This window comes from Nannospalax galili, unplaced genomic scaffold, assembly GCF_000622305.1.
Source record: "Nannospalax galili isolate Female #2095 unplaced genomic scaffold, S.galili_v1.0 scaffold218, whole genome shotgun sequence".
In the NCBI taxonomy this organism is placed as follows: Eukaryota; Metazoa; Chordata; class Mammalia; order Rodentia; family Spalacidae; genus Nannospalax; species Nannospalax galili.
The window spans coordinates 4,193,606-4,211,321 of record NW_008343207.1 but is presented as its reverse complement, the minus strand read 5'-3'; the positions used below and the strand labels follow the sequence as shown (position 1 = coordinate 4,211,321).

The window sequence follows — 17,716 nt, the reverse complement described above, 5'->3', positions numbered from 1 at the left end:
GGTGCCCTCAAGAGTGCAGCGGAGGGTGTTAGATCCCCTGTAGCTGGAATTACAGGTGTGAGCTTCCCAACTTGAGTACTGGGAATCAAATGAACACGGGTCCTCTGCAAGAGCAGTACATGAACTTAATTGCTGAGCTGTCTCTCCAAGCCCCCATACAGTGTTCTTAAACAGCAGTAAGGTAACCAACCTATTGGTACATATACAAACATTAACCCTTTATTTCTGAAAGAACAGTAAAATATATTGATGCAAATATACATATGACAAGACAAATTCAGATACAATAGCTGTTGAGTCAGAGAAAGGTGGAATTTGGTGTTTTGTTTTGGATACTGAGTCTCAGTATATAACCTTGGCTAGCCTGGAACGCTGCATGTAGACCAGGCAGGCCTCAAACTCAGAGATCTGTCCGCTTCTGCAACCTAAGTGCTGAGATTAAAGGGGTGCACCACCACGTCCAGTCAAGCTTTTAAATTATTTTCATTAATAACACAATTAAGATAAAGCATATCTTCCCTAAGTCAATGGAAAAGCATTAATTACTAGAAAGCAAAAGGAAACAAAAACTATTCTGAGATCAGAAGGATGTAAAAAGCCATGATATTCTAAATAATCCTCTGTAGTAACTTTCTGTCAATGAAATAAAATATAAAAACCAGACTGGCTGATTCTATCCGATTCCAGGATATCTGAAAAATATGGAATTGATGTAGACACCTCTGAGCTTGTGGTAGATTTATAGATTCTCTGAAGCCAATCCCTGGATTCCAGGAGACTAAGACAGACCCCTGGGGTTCAATGTGTACTGGAGGTATTTTTAAGGTTGTTTTTTGTTTTTGTCCCCTGTCCCCATACCCCCGCCTCCCCATATGGGATATTGAACCCAGGATGATACATATACTAAGCAAGTCACCTACCACTGGGCTCTGGCCCTCTTTTTGAGACCGAGTCTCACAAAATTAGCAAGGTTGGCCTTGAATTCACTGTGTAGTCCAGACAGGCCTTCAATTTGGGATCTCTCCTACCTCCAAGTAGCTGGAGTTATAGGCCTGTGCCACCAGGCCTGGCTTAAGTATGGACTTAAAAAAATCTTATGTGTTTGAATGTTTTGCCTGTATGTATATATGTATGTAGGCACACCATGTGCATGCAATGTCTGTAAATGCCAGAATGCTGGTTAACTGCCACGTGGATGATGGGAACTGGATCTGGGTCCTCTGGAAGTACAGCTGGTGCTCTTAACCGCTGAACCACCTCTCCAGTCACTCCAAGTATGCTTTTAAAATTTTACTTATTTTCATTTTATATGTATGTTTTGCCTGCATATATGTAAATGGACCACATGTGTTCATTGCCCCAGAGGCCAGAAGAAGTTCAAGGAGTACAAGATCAGCCTGACCTAAATAGCAAGTTCCAGGACAGCCAGAGCTACATAGTAAGACCCTGTTTAAAAAAACAAACCAAACCAAACCAAAAACTGCACCAAGAACCAAAACAGAGAAAAAGAAAAGGGGAAGCTGGGGAGACAGCTCAGTCAATAAAGTATGTGCCACACTACCATGAGCTCCATCCTCAGAACCCTGTAAAAAAAACAGGTAGCTATTTAAAAGCAGTTTTTTGTTGCTGTCTCAAAAAAAAAAAAAAAAACAAAACAAAACAAAAAACAAAAAACATGGTCTCTCTAGTCCCAGTCCCCTGAAAATCACTATGTGGACCAACCTGGTCTCCATCTCAGAGATCTGCCTGCCTCTGCCTCCTGAGACACACAACCAAGCCCAGTGTGCATTTTAACAAAGTGCTCACTAAAGCTAAATATCAATCAAGTCAACATTAAGTTCCACTTCTCTACTTCTAGCGCTAGTGTTCTACAATGTATCTCAACTAGTAACTATAACAATTCAAATATCTTCTTTAAAACACAAAAACTTGCCAGGCACGGCAGCACTCGCCTTTAATCCCAGCACTTGGGAGGAGGAGGCAGGTGGATCTTTGTGAGTTTGAGAGAGGCAGAGGCAGGCGGATCTCTGTGAGTTCACGGCCAGCCTGGTCTCCATAAAGAAGTCAGACCAGCTGCAGCTATAGGGAGACCCTGCCTCAAAAAGACAAAACAAACAAAAAAGCCCACAAAAACTTCCTAATAGCCCCAACTACTTAGGAGGCTAAGGCAAGACGATCATTTCAATTCAGGAGTTTGAGACCAGAAAACAAGCATTAAAATGTAACATAATTGATATATGAAAATATTTTAAATATGTGAAAACATTTCTAAATATAATTATAAGCTTTGAGAAAAGGACCACATTTAGAAATAATAATCTAGGAAAAAGAGAAACTCTAACTCACCAGCAATTTCTACTATATCACCCGGAACTATGTCTTTAGCTTTAATCCGCTGTACACTCTTTCTGTCCTGTCGATACACTTTGCCCATTTCAGGTTCATACTCCTTAAGGGCTTCTATTGCATTTTCAGCATTTCTTTCCTATATAAAGGGAAAAAAAAAGTATGGTAAAGTTGCCTGCCTCATTAATTATTTCTAGATTAGGAATCAAAATTTTTATTAGTTTTAATTAAAAAGAAAGCTCATTAATGACATTTACATTAAACAACTAACATTAAGACAACAAACATTTTTATAAGGGCACTTACAATTTTTTATTAAAAAGAAAAAGCTGGACTGGGAAAAGCACTTGGGAGGCTGAAGCAGTTGGATCTCACTGAAGGCCAGCCTGCTGTACCTACTGAGTTCCAATACAGTTTGAGACCTAGTCTCAAAAAAAGGAGGGGGTTTCAGAGGTTTAAACTCCTATCTCTGCCTCCTGAGTACTGGGGTTATAGATGTATCACCCCTTCTTAGGCCTGCTGTGCTTCTAATGACAATCTGAGCACTACAACACTTGCCTGTCATTCCAAATACTTAGGAGACTGAATCAGAAGGGTCTTAAGTTTGCAGCCAGCCTGATCTACATAGTAAGATGCTGTCTCATTAAAAGTAAATACTTAAGGGCTAGAGAAATGGCTCGGTGGTTAAGAACACTGGCTGTTCTTGCGGAAGACCTGGGTTCAAATCCCAGCACCCACATGGCAGCTAACAACTGTCTGTAACTCCAGTCCCAGGGGATTTGACAGCCTCGTCTTCTGTTCTCCGAAAGCATTGCACAACACAGGTGCACTTACCTACATGCAGGCAATACACACATACATATAAAATTAAAATAATAAAAAATTTTTTGCGGGGGGTCTTTTTGAGACAGGGTCTCCCTGTAGCCCCAACTGTCCTAGAACTCACTGTGTAGACCAGGCTGGCCTTGAACTCACAAAGATCCACCTGCCTCTGCCTCTCAAGCATTGGGACTGACTGCAGGTGTGCGCTACCACGCCCAGCTAATAAAATATTTTTTAAAAAGTAAATACTTCCTTGAAAGATTAATTTGAAGCATTAGTTTTAAGTGCCTGTTAAAACTCTAAGCAAAGGACAAAATAAAGTGCTATGGGGCTGGAGAGATGGTATCAGTTGCTCTTGCAGAGTACCTAGCTTCAGTTCTGAGCACCCGTACCCATAAACTTTAGTTCCAGAAGGTCTGACGCCCTCTTTTGGCCTCTGTGGGCACTGAACAATAAGGGTGTACCTACATACATGTAGGCAAAACACTCACACATAAAAGAAAAATTTTTTCAAAAAATTAAAGTACCAAAACAGCAACACTCAAAAACTAAAATCCTCAAGTGGATATCTGTAGAACAATTTTGAAGAAAAGTGCCCTTGCATTCTGTAGTAAAATTAGCTTTCATTTTGTGTGTAGGGAAAGCCTGGGTAATGGAGAGAAAAAAGGAGTAACTTGAAAACAATGAAGTTCAGAGAATTTCTTTAGCTAAAATTCCCTCAATATTTAATAAAGATAACATTTTTGTTACATTTGTCACTGAAAAAACTAGGGAATACAAAAGCAAGTAACAGTCCTTAAAGTCTCTGGTTTCCTGAAGTAGCTTTTCATCGTCCATTTCTATTTTCGTTTCAAGAGGGGGTCTTGCTCTTGTTGATCAGCTGGTCTCAAAAGATTTTCCTACTCCAGTTTCTTCAGTGCTGGACTATAAGGAATACTTCACTACGCCCAGCTTCTCATACAAGTTTGTTCTTTGTTTTCTTTCTTCTCCCTTCCCTCCCTCTTACCTTCCTTCCTTCTTTTAGTAGTGGTACTAGGGATAGAAGCCAGGGTTTCCTTTTTGTAAAGTAAAACTTGATCGCACTATATTCCCAATCTTTCCCGTAGTTTAATTCCTTATTACTACAAAGGATAAGCAATCTTATTTTTGTTTTGGGAAGAAGTGAGGAATGGTCTCATGTTGAGACTGGTACGGAATTCACTAGGTAGATCAGACTGTCCTCAAACCACTGCCTTGGCAATATTCCTGCCTCACCCTCCTAATTACAGGAGTGAATGGAATTACAGGAGTGAGCCATCATGACCAGCTGGATAAGCATTTTTTTTAAAGACAGGGTCTCATTGTGTAGACCAGTCTGGCCTCCAACTCAGATCTACCTGCTAGCACTACAGGTTTATACCACCACACCCCCTTGAGATGTCAACAGACATACTTTATCCAACATATAAGGAAAGAGGTAACATCCAGGCTGTTATCTAAAATCACTAAACTACCAAAATTTAACACTTAACACTGCAGGAATTTTTTGCTTACCTGCCACACACCCACAATTGCATTGGCTACTAATATAAGTAGAATTACAAAAGGTTCTACAAAGGCTGTAATTGTTTCTTCACCTTCTTCAAACCAAGCCAAAACCTGAAAGAGACATGCACATGTTAGATCTGCTAAAGTGCTGACTTATCTACTTTAATAAAAGGAGCTCACAATAAAGGAATTATGACAGTAATTTCTTATACCTCTACAGAGACAAAATGTAGTGAAAAAAAGCACTCAGCTATGTTCTGTACTTAACTGAGTTAAGATCATCCAACTTCTAACAATACATTTTAAGAACTAATTATGCTGGGTGCAGTGGTGCACACCTTTACTTCTATAATCCAAGAAGCAGAGGCAGGTCAATCTCTGTGCGTTTAAGGCCAGCTTGGTCTACATTGTGATATCCAGGCCAGCTAGGGCTATATGATGAAACCCTGTCTTCAAAAAAAAAAAAAAAAAAAAAAAAAAGGCCATTGAGCCGTCCAGAAGGGGCAGTGAAGTAGCAACTTATGTTGCTTCATTGCAATTGGTGGTGTGACAAGGAAAAAAAAAAAGATGCAGTAATTCTACTCCAGAGTATAAAAAAGGATGGTTTGAGTCTGGTTTTCAAAATCGGCATCAGGTGGCTCACAACCACCTGTAATTCCAGCTCCAGGAGATTTTACACCCTTTCTTCTGGCTTCTTCAGGCACCCATACACATGTCGCATTGCACACATACACATATATACATAAATAAAAAATTTTAAATCCTCAATTTATATTCCTGATTTTATTAAAGTAAAAGGTGAACAGGTGAACAACAATAACCATGCTGATTTGGTTAATATGCACATCAAGTCAGTCATACACAGCCCAAATTTGTAATAAAAAGAATGTGACCACTGACGGGTGTGGTGGCATACACCTGTAGTCCCAGCACTTGGGAGGCAGAGGTAGGCGGATCTCTGTGAGTTCAAGGCCAGCCTGGTCTACATAGTGAGTTCCAGAACAGCTGGGGCTACTGGGAGACCCTGCTTCAAAAAGACCAAAAAAAAAAAAAGTACATAAACATAAGGCTGGGCATGGTGGTGCACTCCTGTAGTCCCAGCACTTGGGAGGCAGAGGCAAGCATATCTCTGTGAGTTCAAGGCCAGCTTGGTCTACATAGTGAGTGTCCCAAGCCAGCGGGGGCTACAGGGAGACCCTGTTTCAAAAAGACAAAAAAAATAAATAAAAGAATTACAAGATTCTGCTGAATTTGGGAATACAGTTTGAAGGCTATTTACCATATGTCATCTAATATCTAGCAACATCTAGTACCCCCCCTCCAAATAATGGGGCCAGGGAGATGGCTTAGCAAATAAAGGCATGCCTGCCACCAAGCCTGACAACCTAAGTTCAATCCTCAAGACCTACGTGGGAAGGAGAGCAATGAGAGAGTACTTTTCAAACCCCCCCCCCCCCCCCCCCCCCCCCCCCCGCAAAGAAGTGACATAAATCCTAAGTTGGGAGGCTAAGGCAGAAGGATTGCCAGTTTGAGACAACATGGCAAAATGCCTGTTCCCATCCTAACAACTACAAGTTAATAGCTACACTGTATTTCACAGTTAAGCAACTATGAAGGTGATTAAAAAAAAAAAACACATGGGTGGCTGGAGAGGTGGCTCAGCAGTTAGAGTACTAGCACTGGCTACTCTTGCAGAGGATATGGTTCAATTCCCAGCACTCACATGGTGGCTAACCACCATCCCTAACTCCAGTTCCAGGGGAATCCAACACCTTCTTCTGACCTCTAACGGCAGTGCACAACATAGGTACACTTATGTACATGCAGGCAATACACTCATACACACAAAATTTATTTTAAAAACATGGAAAAGTAATTGAAAAGTTAACCAGGAGGGTCAGCAAGATGGCTCAGTGGGTAAAAGCACTTTCTGTACAAGCCTGATGATCAAAGTTTGCAATCACTAGAACCCACAGTAGAATAATTTGGGATTTGACAACAGCTCCTGAAAGTTGTCCTCTGACCTCCACAGAAGCACCATGGCCCAAGTGTTCTCTGCCCCCCCCCCCCCCCCCCCGCTCTTTCCCATACACATAGTCAAAACCAGGTCCTGACAGATGTCAGTGGCAATTTTTATGGAAAGCTGCCAATCCTACTGATTAGATCTGAAAAGTGGGATTTGCTTTTGTTGGGGGAGGGGTGCATACACAATGCTTAAAATGATTACATTTCACAATAGAAAGTTTTTCTTTAAATTTAGGGGCCAATGAGATGGCTTAGTGGGTAAAGACATGGTAGAAGTCTGACAAACTTGAATCTGATCCCTGGAACCCACATAAAGGAGGGAAGAAGAGAACCAAACCCACAAAGTTGTCCTCTGACCTTCAAGTACATGCAAACATGCACAGGACACACACAAATTTGCAAGGCATGGTGGTACACACCTTTAATCTCAGCTCTCAGGAGAGTAGAGGCAGGGGGATTACTGAGATTGAGGCCACAAGTTTCAGACCAGCTGTGGTTACAGGGAAACTCTCAAGCCCCAACCCCCTTGCAAAGGAAAGGAGTTAAAAATACACACATACACAAATACTTCAAAAATTATCAAAATTGGCTGGGTGTGGTGGCACACACCTGTAATCCCAGCATTTGGGAGGCAGAGGCAGGTGGATCTTTGTGAGTTCGAGGCCAGCCTGGTCTACATAGTAAGTTCTAGGACAGCTGGGGCTACAAGAAGACCCTGTCTCAAAAAGACCCCCCACCCCAAATTATCAAAATCACAAAGATTTAGTAAATAATGAAAGCACCTTCAAAATAATGAAATCATATGGGATTTGTACTCAGTGAACTTTTACACAAATAGAAAATGATCAAAAAGATCATTAAGGCAAGGTCCAATATGAAATTTGAAAAATAAAGACAGTAATAGTAATTTAGCAAAGAATCAAACCAGGGAAAAATAAACAGGAAGCCCTCAGGTACTGACACATGCCAACTGCCACAAAGCAGGGCAGGAGAAAACCAGAATAAAGGTGATAAATGGTACAGCAAACTTTCAACAGGGCAGTCCCAGGATTAAGACCAGGCTTTCTGCCAGAAAGAAAACTTCTCTAGGAAGTTATAAATTTTGATAGATGCAGGATCAGAGCTGCTACTAGCCTTCTCAACATTTGCCAAGGAGAACATTTTAGAAATAAGAAACTTAATTAGCTCTTAGAGAGGAAAAATTGCTCAACTTCATGAGTGACTAAGGCCCCTTCCAAAAGGTCAGCGAAGCATTAGCGACTCTTAAGGTAAGCTTCACACCTTGTTAAAGTGGGTATGAATTTCCTGCTTGGTGGCCAACCCTGGGGACAAATTTAGTGCAACATCCCTTAAAAGTTGAAGCAAAGAAAAGGACAAAGGCAAGTAGTGTCTGAAAAATCAAAGTAAAATAAATCTCCACTTTTCAAGAAACACATGTTCCTTTTATGATTAGTATTGATCAATATAATCCTAATTTTCTCAATGCAGTAAACTTTTCTTCTATGTGACCTGTTTATGTGTAGAAAATACAGTATTCCTATACTTGAAGTTTCTATAGATACACTAATTACTGCTTAGTGAAAAATTAGTGGACAAATCTCATAGGGTAGTAGAACAGAACCAAAACCTATCTAGAATTTAAGAACCAACAACTTATAGCTGGTGAGATAACTTAGTGGTTCCAGTTCTTGCCTAACATATGTGAGGCCCTGGCCTCAATCCCCAGAACCACAGGGAACAACAAAAAAGCCACAAAAAACCTCACCCCTCAGCAATTTGAGTACTTTTAAAAAATGTCTACTTATGGGCCATGGGATGGTATTACAACACAGGAACCAGAGGCAGAGGTAGAGGTAGGCAGATCTCTTTGTGCTCTACATAGCCAGTTCCAGGCCAGCCAGGGCTACACAGGACTCTTGTCTCAAGAGTCTACCTCAAAACAAAAACCGGGCATGGTAGCTTTTAATCCTGGCAGATCTCTGTTGAGTTGGAGGCCTGCCTGACATATATAGCGAGTTCCAAGTCAGTCAAGGCTACATAGTGAGACCCTGCCTCAAAAATAAACTAGAGATTTAACTCTGCCACCTTAAAATGAAGACCTAGCATATCTGTATGTAACTGATAAGAACTAATCTACGTTATATTATACAAATGGGAAAATAATGTTGACAAGACTGAGTTGGGGAGGGGGGTAAGAACAAGGAAGATGGAGTTGGTCGTGGTGGTGTATGCTTTTAATCCCAACATTTGTGAGGCAGAGGCAGGCCAAACTGAGGCTGGCTCGGTCTATGTTGTGAGCTCCAGGTCAGCTGGGAGCTACAAGGAGACCCCTGTCTCAAAAGTAAAAGGAAATTATGGTATGGTCAGTTCAGTTCCTAATTATGGCTTAAGTTACCCAAAATATATTTTATGGGAAAAAAGGGACAGCAGGTCTAATAAGTGAGTCTAGGTTGAACACAAAAAGGATTATCCATTTTGTATTGTCTTTTGTTAACAGATGCATCCCTAGGGGCCATTCTTATGGCTTAGTATCCAGTACATAAATGATACTCAGTATATATTTACTGGATACATAAACAAATAATGAAGCAAACTCTCATACAGCCTCTAAGACATAAAGCCCTAAGTGACAGTCTATGAACTAAACATGAAAAAAGTAAAACAGTAACCAACACTTCACAAATAACTGCAAAGGAAAAGTAGGAAGGAACAAAAGCTACTGCAGTGTAATTTTAGGCATAAAGTGTTTCTTCTTCCTTTGAACTTTGTACTACTACAGTAACGCTGCCTTTCTCCTGAAGTTAACATTATAAAGCAAGTTCAAAGTTTCAAATTTGCCAACCCTACCTAGAAACTACTCACTCACTACATTTTAAGTTTAAATAGTATAGGAGATCTTCCTGTTTATACTCACAAGATTATGCTCTAGGATTGGGGTGTAGATCAGTAGTCTAGCAGACTTGAGGTTCTAAGTTTGATCCAAATACAGAAAAATGGCATTATGGAACCACTAACATCCTTTAAAAAAATTTTATCTACACGTGTGTAGGCCTAAAGTATACGTACGTATACCACACGTGTTCAAATGTCCATGGAAGCCAGAAGAGGATGTCAGATCCTTTAGAACTGGAGTTACAGGCAGTTGTGAGCTGCCCAATATGGGTACTGGGAATTGCATGTGAACTAATACCCTTAACTGCTGAGCCATCTCTCCAGCCTCTCAACTTCTTTTTCAGACAGGGTCTCACTCTGTAGCCCAGGTTTCCAACCTGCAGTAGTAACCCTCCTGCCTTAACCTTCTGAAGGGCTGGATATACAGTTGTGTGCCACCACACTCAGCTTTGCACTACTAATTTCTAATAGGAATAAAGCATTTTTGTTCCAAAATAAAAGGCATGTTCTGCTATAATTGGGAGATGGTTGTGATATTGTGAGTCAGTTACCAATATGCTGGAATAATCGGTTATGCTCTTAAGGCCATAAGTAAAGCAAAGAAGCTAGGGCACAGCTTAGTGGTTGGTAGAAGAGTGAGATGGGTAGGCATGAGAGAGGCTCAGAGTTCAATGCCTAACACCACCTGCCTAAAAATGGTAAGAAAGCTCAAAGCACATTTTGATAGAAACTTGCACTGTGACTTTCTTCGGGCATTTAAACACTAGATCAATAAATGAAGAAATTGAGGGGCTGGAGAGTTGGCTCAGCAGTTAAGAACACTGACTGCTCTTATAGACGTTTGGTTTCCGGCACCCACACAGCAGCTCGTAACTCCAGGTCCAAGGGATCCAATACCCTCTTATGACCTCTGTGGGCTCCTGCATATACATGATGCACATACATACACTCAGGCATACACACATATACAGAAAATTAAAAAAAAATTTTATAAAAATTTCTTTTATAAAAGAAATTTACATCAAGAATTTTATAAAGAAAGAAATGGAAACTAAGAAATTTACAAAAATGACCAAGTGCTATAATAATTATCACAGGTGGCAAAAATTCTTTCAGTCATTAAAAAAGCATGAATTAGAACCCATTCTCTTCTGAACCAGATAGAGCTTATGAAAAACACTCAAAAAACAAACAAACAAAAAAAAACAACCAGAACCAGGCATGGTAGTGCACACTTGTAATTCTAGCACTCTTCAAGAGGCTGAATGCAAAAGGATGGGGAGTTCCAGGCCAGTCTTTGACTATATAGTAAGACCTTGCCTTTAAAAACCAACCAAAGAGTTTATCATATAGGTGAAGGTATAGTCAGTGACAGAGCATTTGCCTAGCAACCTCTTGGCCCTGGATTCTCTTGCCATCACATTTGGTGGGGGGGAGACACATTGTAACGCTCCTCTCTTTTAAACCACATTTTTTTTTTGTCTTTCTGAGACAGGGTCTCCCCGTAGCTCCAGCTGTCCTGGAACTCACTATGTAGACCAGGCTGGCCTCCAACTCACAGAGATCCACATGCCTCTGCTTCCCGAGCGCTGGGATTAAAAGCGTGTGCCACCATGCCCAGCTTTAAAGCACATTTTAAGAAAGGTTCTACATTATTTAAACCAAATCAGTAAATTGCCCATGTTATTCCGTTTTTAAGATAACAGGAAAAAAATTAAATCACTGTACAATGGGGTATTAAATACTTCTTGAAAATATTAAAAAACATACTGACTGAAAACTACCATACTTTAGAAACCATTTCAGAGTCAATCTAAATAGGAAATAGATACTGTAGTGCCCCACCTGTAGCTAAGGGAGACAACCAGCTATTGTTCTAAAATGATGGATAAATTTGTTTTCTCCCCCTACCTAGAAGCCTTTGAGAGGGAACTGACACTGATTCTAACCACTCCAAAGGTATCAAAATACCTGAAAGCAAATCCTGAATCCATCACTCTAGAGTCCAGCCTTGGAAGACAAAAGAAAAATGAGGAGGAAACCAATAGAGGGATGCTTTTGAAAGTCCTTGTCAAGAAATTCCAATGCTCTCATATGAACATTTGAAAATTGCCCTGTTAAGACTTTTTTCTAGTTCCCTTTCTAGAACTTGTAATGCTAATTACTCTTGCCTTTACTTTTCCTTCACATCTCCTATTCACCAGTCAAGGAGTTTCTTTTCTCCCTAGAGATAAGGGTTATGCAATTTGTGAGTCTTTTACATAGACCCACTGAAGGGGTACCCCAATTGCCTCACTCTGCATCCCTGTTCAGCATGGAAGAAGCCAGAGCAGTCTGCATGCCAATTCCCTACTGACAATTTGGGTAACCTCTTCAGAGGATGGTGTGATAAGAATAGGAAGTAGGAATTGGCTAGGCAGTTAGGGTAAAAAAGACCCCAAAGAAAAGTAGCCAGTTTCTCTAAAACTCACAATGTCCTTGGGCCTCTTAGCAACCTACTCCATTCCAAAGGCCAAAAATGTTGAAAGAATTAGGGAGCTTTTATCTAATACTTAAAAGATTTTAGGGTTACCTCTTCAGAGAGGGGAATGTTAGAGTAGCCAAAAGCCCCATTAAAAAAAGTAAATAAATCAAAGAAGAAGAAATAATAGATAAAGTTATCAGAAAAAAGTGATGGGGAGATATGGGAGGAGTTGGAGGGGAGGGGCATGGATTTGATCAAAATACCTTATACGCATGTATGAAATTCTCAATAAATTATTTATTAAAAAAAATAGGAAACAGGGGTGAAGGGTAGAGAAACCTATGCAGATTTCCATCATTTGTATATCACTTTATGATTTAGACAGATGGACCTAAGACTCAAGACTGCTCACCTCTCATGACTACTCAAGCGTCATGTAACCCTGAGGATTTATAAGAACACCCACTGAAAAACTACCCTTCCCTCTACAGTTATTCCCTATTAACAACCTCTTTGCTTTGTTTTTCTCAACAACACTATTCTTGGAAGCAATGGACCCTGTGTTCACTATTACATTCCTTAGCTCCCATGGCAAGTGTTCAATGAAGTGAGGCTAAGTTAAGAAAATTCTAATGTTCTGCAAAGGGAGTTTTGAGACAGGGGCTCATGTAAACCAAACTAGTCTCACACTGTGTAACCAAGGATGACCTTGAACTCCTTCCTAACTCCCAAATAAATACTAAGATTACAGGCATGCACCACCACACCAGGATGCAAGTGACCCTTTTGTAAGAAACAATTTTGGCAAATATTACAAATTACAGTATCCCCATGGGTCACATATGTACAATATTAATATAGTTTCCTAATTTCTGCCATAGCAAAATATTAACTATAGTTAACAATTTACCAGTTTGATAGTTGAAAAAATTACTAATATTCTTTTTAACCTGAGTAGGATCTGATGATTTATGAGAACTGCTATTGACTTCTGCAAAAGAACATCAATGTTCTATGTTTTCCCTGTTAAGCTCCTAAGAAAATATTGACTACCACAAATAACTCAGTGCTCTTCTGTTTTTTGAAACATACAGAAAGAAATGAGCTGAGGTTGGTGGCATTAGCCTACAATCCCAGTACTTAGGAGGCTAAGGCAGGACAGTTGAGTTCAAGAATAGTCTGGGCTACATAGTGAGTTTGAGGTAACCTGAGAAACAAATACTAAGACTTTGTCTCAAAACAACACTACACCACCAAACAGGGCCCGCAATATGGTTCCACAGTAAAAGTGCTTACCATGAAAAGTGTAAGGACCTGAGCCTAGGCCCCAGGCACCCACATAAATGTCAGGCAGGCATAGTAGCTAGCTTAGCATGACTGTAATCTCAGCCCTTGGGAGGCAGAGACAAGACCCTTGGGGCAAACGGGTTAGCTCAATCATTGAACTCTGGGTTTAAGCAAAAGGCCCTGCCTCAATATATAAGGTAGATTGTCATTGAGCAAGACCATCTGGATTGTCAACCTTTGGCTTCTGCCTACGTATTTACATACACAAGTGAACCCACACATGTGAAAAAGCATATACACACATACCCACATAAATATGCAATAATAAAAAATAAGAGAAAGGAAGCCAAATACCATGTAGTAGCATAAAGGATAAAAGACCTAGCCAATTTCTTTTCTAGTCCTTCCTTCCTTTATGAAGTTTTTGGGTTTATGAGATAGGGTCTTACTCTGCAGACCCAGGCTGTTCTTGCCTCAGCCTTCTGACTCTTTTAAATAAAGAAACTGTGGTTTTAATACAAATTTAAACATGGACATTAAAAAGAGAGGAGGAAGCTACATAACAGGACAATAGTGTACATCCTAGAGAGGCTTCTAGAGAGTATCTTAATCTACCCATAATTATTTTTCTTTTTTTCCAGACCAGGTCTCATTATATAGCACTGTATGGTCTGGAAGAATTCCTTATATAGACCAGGCTGGCCTTGAACTCGGACCCACCCAGCCCTATCCACAATTTCCACAATTTTTTGATAAAAAAAATGCAAATTAAGCGAATGCTTAAAAAAAAAAGTACTTTTTAAACAATTATTCTTTTAGCTATTTAACAATCCATAGAATAAAAATTAGCAGTTCATTTCCTGAACATAATTCCAAATTTCTGAAAATGAACTCAAATCCTCAGCTACAAAACACTGAAAAGGCAACATTCTATTTTACAAAAAAACTTTAAGTGCTTATTTAGAATTTGAATATTAGAAATAAATTCCGAATTACTCTAGAATAAAACATTAATTCTGTTAAAAAGTCAGATTGAACACTCACAATTTGAGTCCTCTGAAACCCACTAGTCAGTAACTTGTTTACTGACATGTTATAAGAGGCATTGCTTCCAACACTGCTTCAAATTATAACAGAATAACCTAGTAAGAATGCACTGTGCTTTTGGCATGTACATATCTGGTTAACTTCTTAAAGAAGTCGCTGATGACTATAGTGAATGCTACCATTTAACTGCCAAAGTATAGACTTGCAGAATTATGTAGCCAGCATAAATAAAACCTCAACAACCCCCAAATATTGCATTTATTTTATCCTATGGCAATGTGTTCAAACTATAATCAAAAGCTCTATTCATTTATCTTTTTTTTTTTACCAATTACGCGGCCATTGGGAAATTAAAAAAAAATTAAATCACAAAAAGGCAGACATGTAAAAGGTGTAAGGGTGAATGGCTCAGTAGGTTGAATGGTTTGTTATGGCAGTCTAAATTTTCAATGAAAACCACAGGAGAGATTCTTGGGAACTGAATTATTAATGGCTATACAACACTTAGCTAACATGACATATTCAAGTCTTATGGCAGAATTCATGTACACAATTACTCCAAAAGGTTACCTTTGCCACTAATATTTACTTTAGGGAGAACTAAAAATTCATCTTTCCTCTACTTGAACTAAAGTTTTCAAAATAATCCTCTATGTTAACGGTTTTCATAAAGACTCGGATCTTAGATCCCTGGGACAACTTCCATGTTAATATACCTAATTAAAATCTTAAAGCTGTGTCAGTTTTGTGAAACCTGAAACAAGTATTGCTTCATGATTGTTATATCCTATCACAATTCAAGAATATATTGCTTTAAGGACAAAAAGCAGTGTACACTGTGAGGATTAGAACGCCTGTGTTCCACTGCTACCATTTTAAGGAAAGTATCATGAAGTCTTAATGCCCAGAAAAAAAATGCAATTAAAAAAAATATATACGTACTGAACAGAAAAATGTTGATAACCTAGAAATCTCACCACCTCTATATCTCCTTTTTTTCTTCTGCGGTTCTTTGCATTTCACTAGTTTCTCAGCAACCATACGGGACTCAAGCAAGTACATACAGAACAAGAAAAAACACTGCTAGTTTTTTTCCCCTTTTAATATTTAGAACCAACAGTACTGAACTTTGTTCTCTCAATCTAGGAATCACCCAAGACAGGGGTCCAGTCTAGATACCACCCTAAAGGTCAGTGACCAAATTTGGTCAACAATGGTGCCATCAGTGTGGTCATCATTCTTGTCACTGTCAGGAACAACTGTCACCTTGCCACCTCCAGAAAGGCAAAGCAACTGCAACTTTCCTTCTGTAAATTCTATTTACAGACAACAAAAAGCCCAACATCATCTTAGTATGCTCTCACAATACAGTATCTAACGGAAGAACTCCAAACAGAAAAGGCCTTCCAAGGAAAAACTTAAATCCTGTAAAGCCAAGAATTTGTAAGGCCCTGCACATTCAGGAACAATTTCTCACTGCACTGCAAATGCCAGGCATCTGTTTTCTGAACAAAACAGCTTCAAGTGTTGTATTTATAATTTAATAATTTATTTTGTTTTTCAAACATGCAGATAGCTTAAATCTCCAATGTTTCACTCAGAGGCGATCATTTGTTTTCTGGTTTACCGACAGAATACTTTCGGCTTCTGTGAGCAGAGAAAATAATTTTTTTATACTTACAAAAGATATACATGCTGCCAACAATAAAATTCTAACTAGTAAGTCTTCAAACTGCTCAATCACAAGTTCCAGCAAGGTTTTTCCTGTTAGAAACAAACACATATGTCATTTTTGTCCATATCAATCAGTGTGCACACCCGCACCCGCGCTCAGTCTCTCCAAAATGTTAAGGTTATTTACCTTCTTCAGCCGGTAATTCTAGAATGTCGAAATTCGCCAGGCAACGCGTCGGGAGAGAAAGGGTGGGAAAAAAAGGCATTTTATTGGCACTTTGTAAATACTGCTAAAATCGCCACTGCTGGTGTCTGAAAGATCTAGCTACATGAACGTTCATCTTTTTTTTCCTCTTTTAGTAGAAACCACCCTAAAATGACACCCCAACAAAACAAGCAGTCCTGGTCATCAATGGGCACGGGTCCTGCCCTCAAGATCACTCAGGCCTCCCAAACCACGTAGCCGTTTCAGATGGGTCATCACTTCTGCCAGCCGTGCAACTCTGGGGAAGACAGGGAACGGCCGGAGGGTTTCTCAACTCCATCGACGCCCCATAAACCGGCTGGGGATGAGCCAATGTCTCGCAGGACTCGACCCAGCAGCAGTAGCCGCGTCCCTCCCTGCACCCGGGGCGCAGGGAGAAGCTCGCAGCCCGCCGGGAAGGTCAAGGGCTCGAGCCCCTGGAGGTCGAGGGAGGCCCGGGCCCCGCGCGCCGGCAGCCTGGCTACTCGCAGCCGTCGGCGGACGCCTGGCCGAGCCCCACTAGGTGGAGCCGAGTCAGCCATCTTCTCTGGCGCTCGGGCCCGCGCCGCAGCAACCCAGGCGCCGGGCACCTACCGTTGGAGCCCCATCTCTCCTTGAGCTTCTTGACCTGCTCCAGGCTTAGCCCGGTGCTCTCGTTGACGCCGAAGTGGCCCAGAACCTCCTCCACCGTCTTTGTGTGAGCGTTCTCCATGGCTGCGGGCGCCCCGGCCGGCCTCGCCTCGCGTCCCCGCGGCCTCCTCTCCTCCGCCTAGCACGCGGGCCACGGGCTCGGGCCACCGCGGGTGCCCCTGCGCGGACAGCTGTCCCCTCCTCCTCCTCCTCCGCCGCGGCGACGGCGGCCGCTTCCGCCTGGCGGGGCGCTGAATCACCCGCGCCCCCTCCCCCAGACAACCACCGCACGCGGCCCGGCCTGGCCGGCGCCCGCCCGGGCTCCGCGGCGCGCGAGGGGATGCAAACCTCCTCTCCGCGTCACGGGAGCGTCGCCCTCAGCTCGCAGCCGGCAGCACAGGCCTCGGCCCCGGGCTCCGGGCCCCGGACCCCTGCCCGCGGGACTGAGGTGACCCGCTGGCCGGCCTGGGGAGGGGACGTCCGGCCGAGCCCTTAAGGCGGAACGGAGCGAGACAGGCGGGGAAGTGCGCGACGGTCGCCCGGGTCCCTCAGCTCCGCACCCGCCGACAGCGGCGGAGGAAACTGCGGCGGAGGAGACAGGAGGTGGCGTTGGGAACGGCTCCGCGCCGGCTGCTCTAATAGCATTTATCGGCCGCTGCCTCCCCTCTCGCCGCCACCGCGGCATGTGGACGCCGCTCATTGGCCGAGAGCGCCCAGCGCGGCGAGGGCGGCGCGGCCCCGCCCCCTCCCTCGGCGCC

At 41.8% G+C, this 17,716-nt stretch overlaps 1 protein-coding gene across 3 annotated transcripts in view; it reads right to left on the bottom strand.

The window, feature by feature from the left end:
• Positions 1-17,598, bottom strand: part of Atp2a2 (ATPase sarcoplasmic/endoplasmic reticulum Ca2+ transporting 2) — a 58,069-nt gene extending 40,471 nt beyond the window's left edge. For 2 of the 3 annotated variants that reach the window (XM_017799704.2, XM_017799705.2), the window contains exons 1-5: positions 16,923-17,598; positions 16,272-16,289; positions 16,092-16,174; positions 4,702-4,806; positions 2,347-2,485 (exon numbers count right to left, since the gene is read on the bottom strand). In XM_017799704.2, coding sequence (XP_017655193.1) covers positions 2,347-2,485; positions 4,702-4,806; positions 16,092-16,174; positions 16,272-16,289; positions 16,923-17,040 — 463 coding nt within the window. In that variant the 5' untranslated portion in view covers positions 17,041-17,598. The remainder of the gene's footprint in view (positions 1-2,346; positions 2,486-4,701; positions 4,807-16,091; positions 16,175-16,271; positions 16,290-16,922) is intronic. The other variant, XR_001872576.2, reaches the window with a different exon arrangement.
• Between the last annotated feature and the right edge of the window lie 118 nt (positions 17,599-17,716).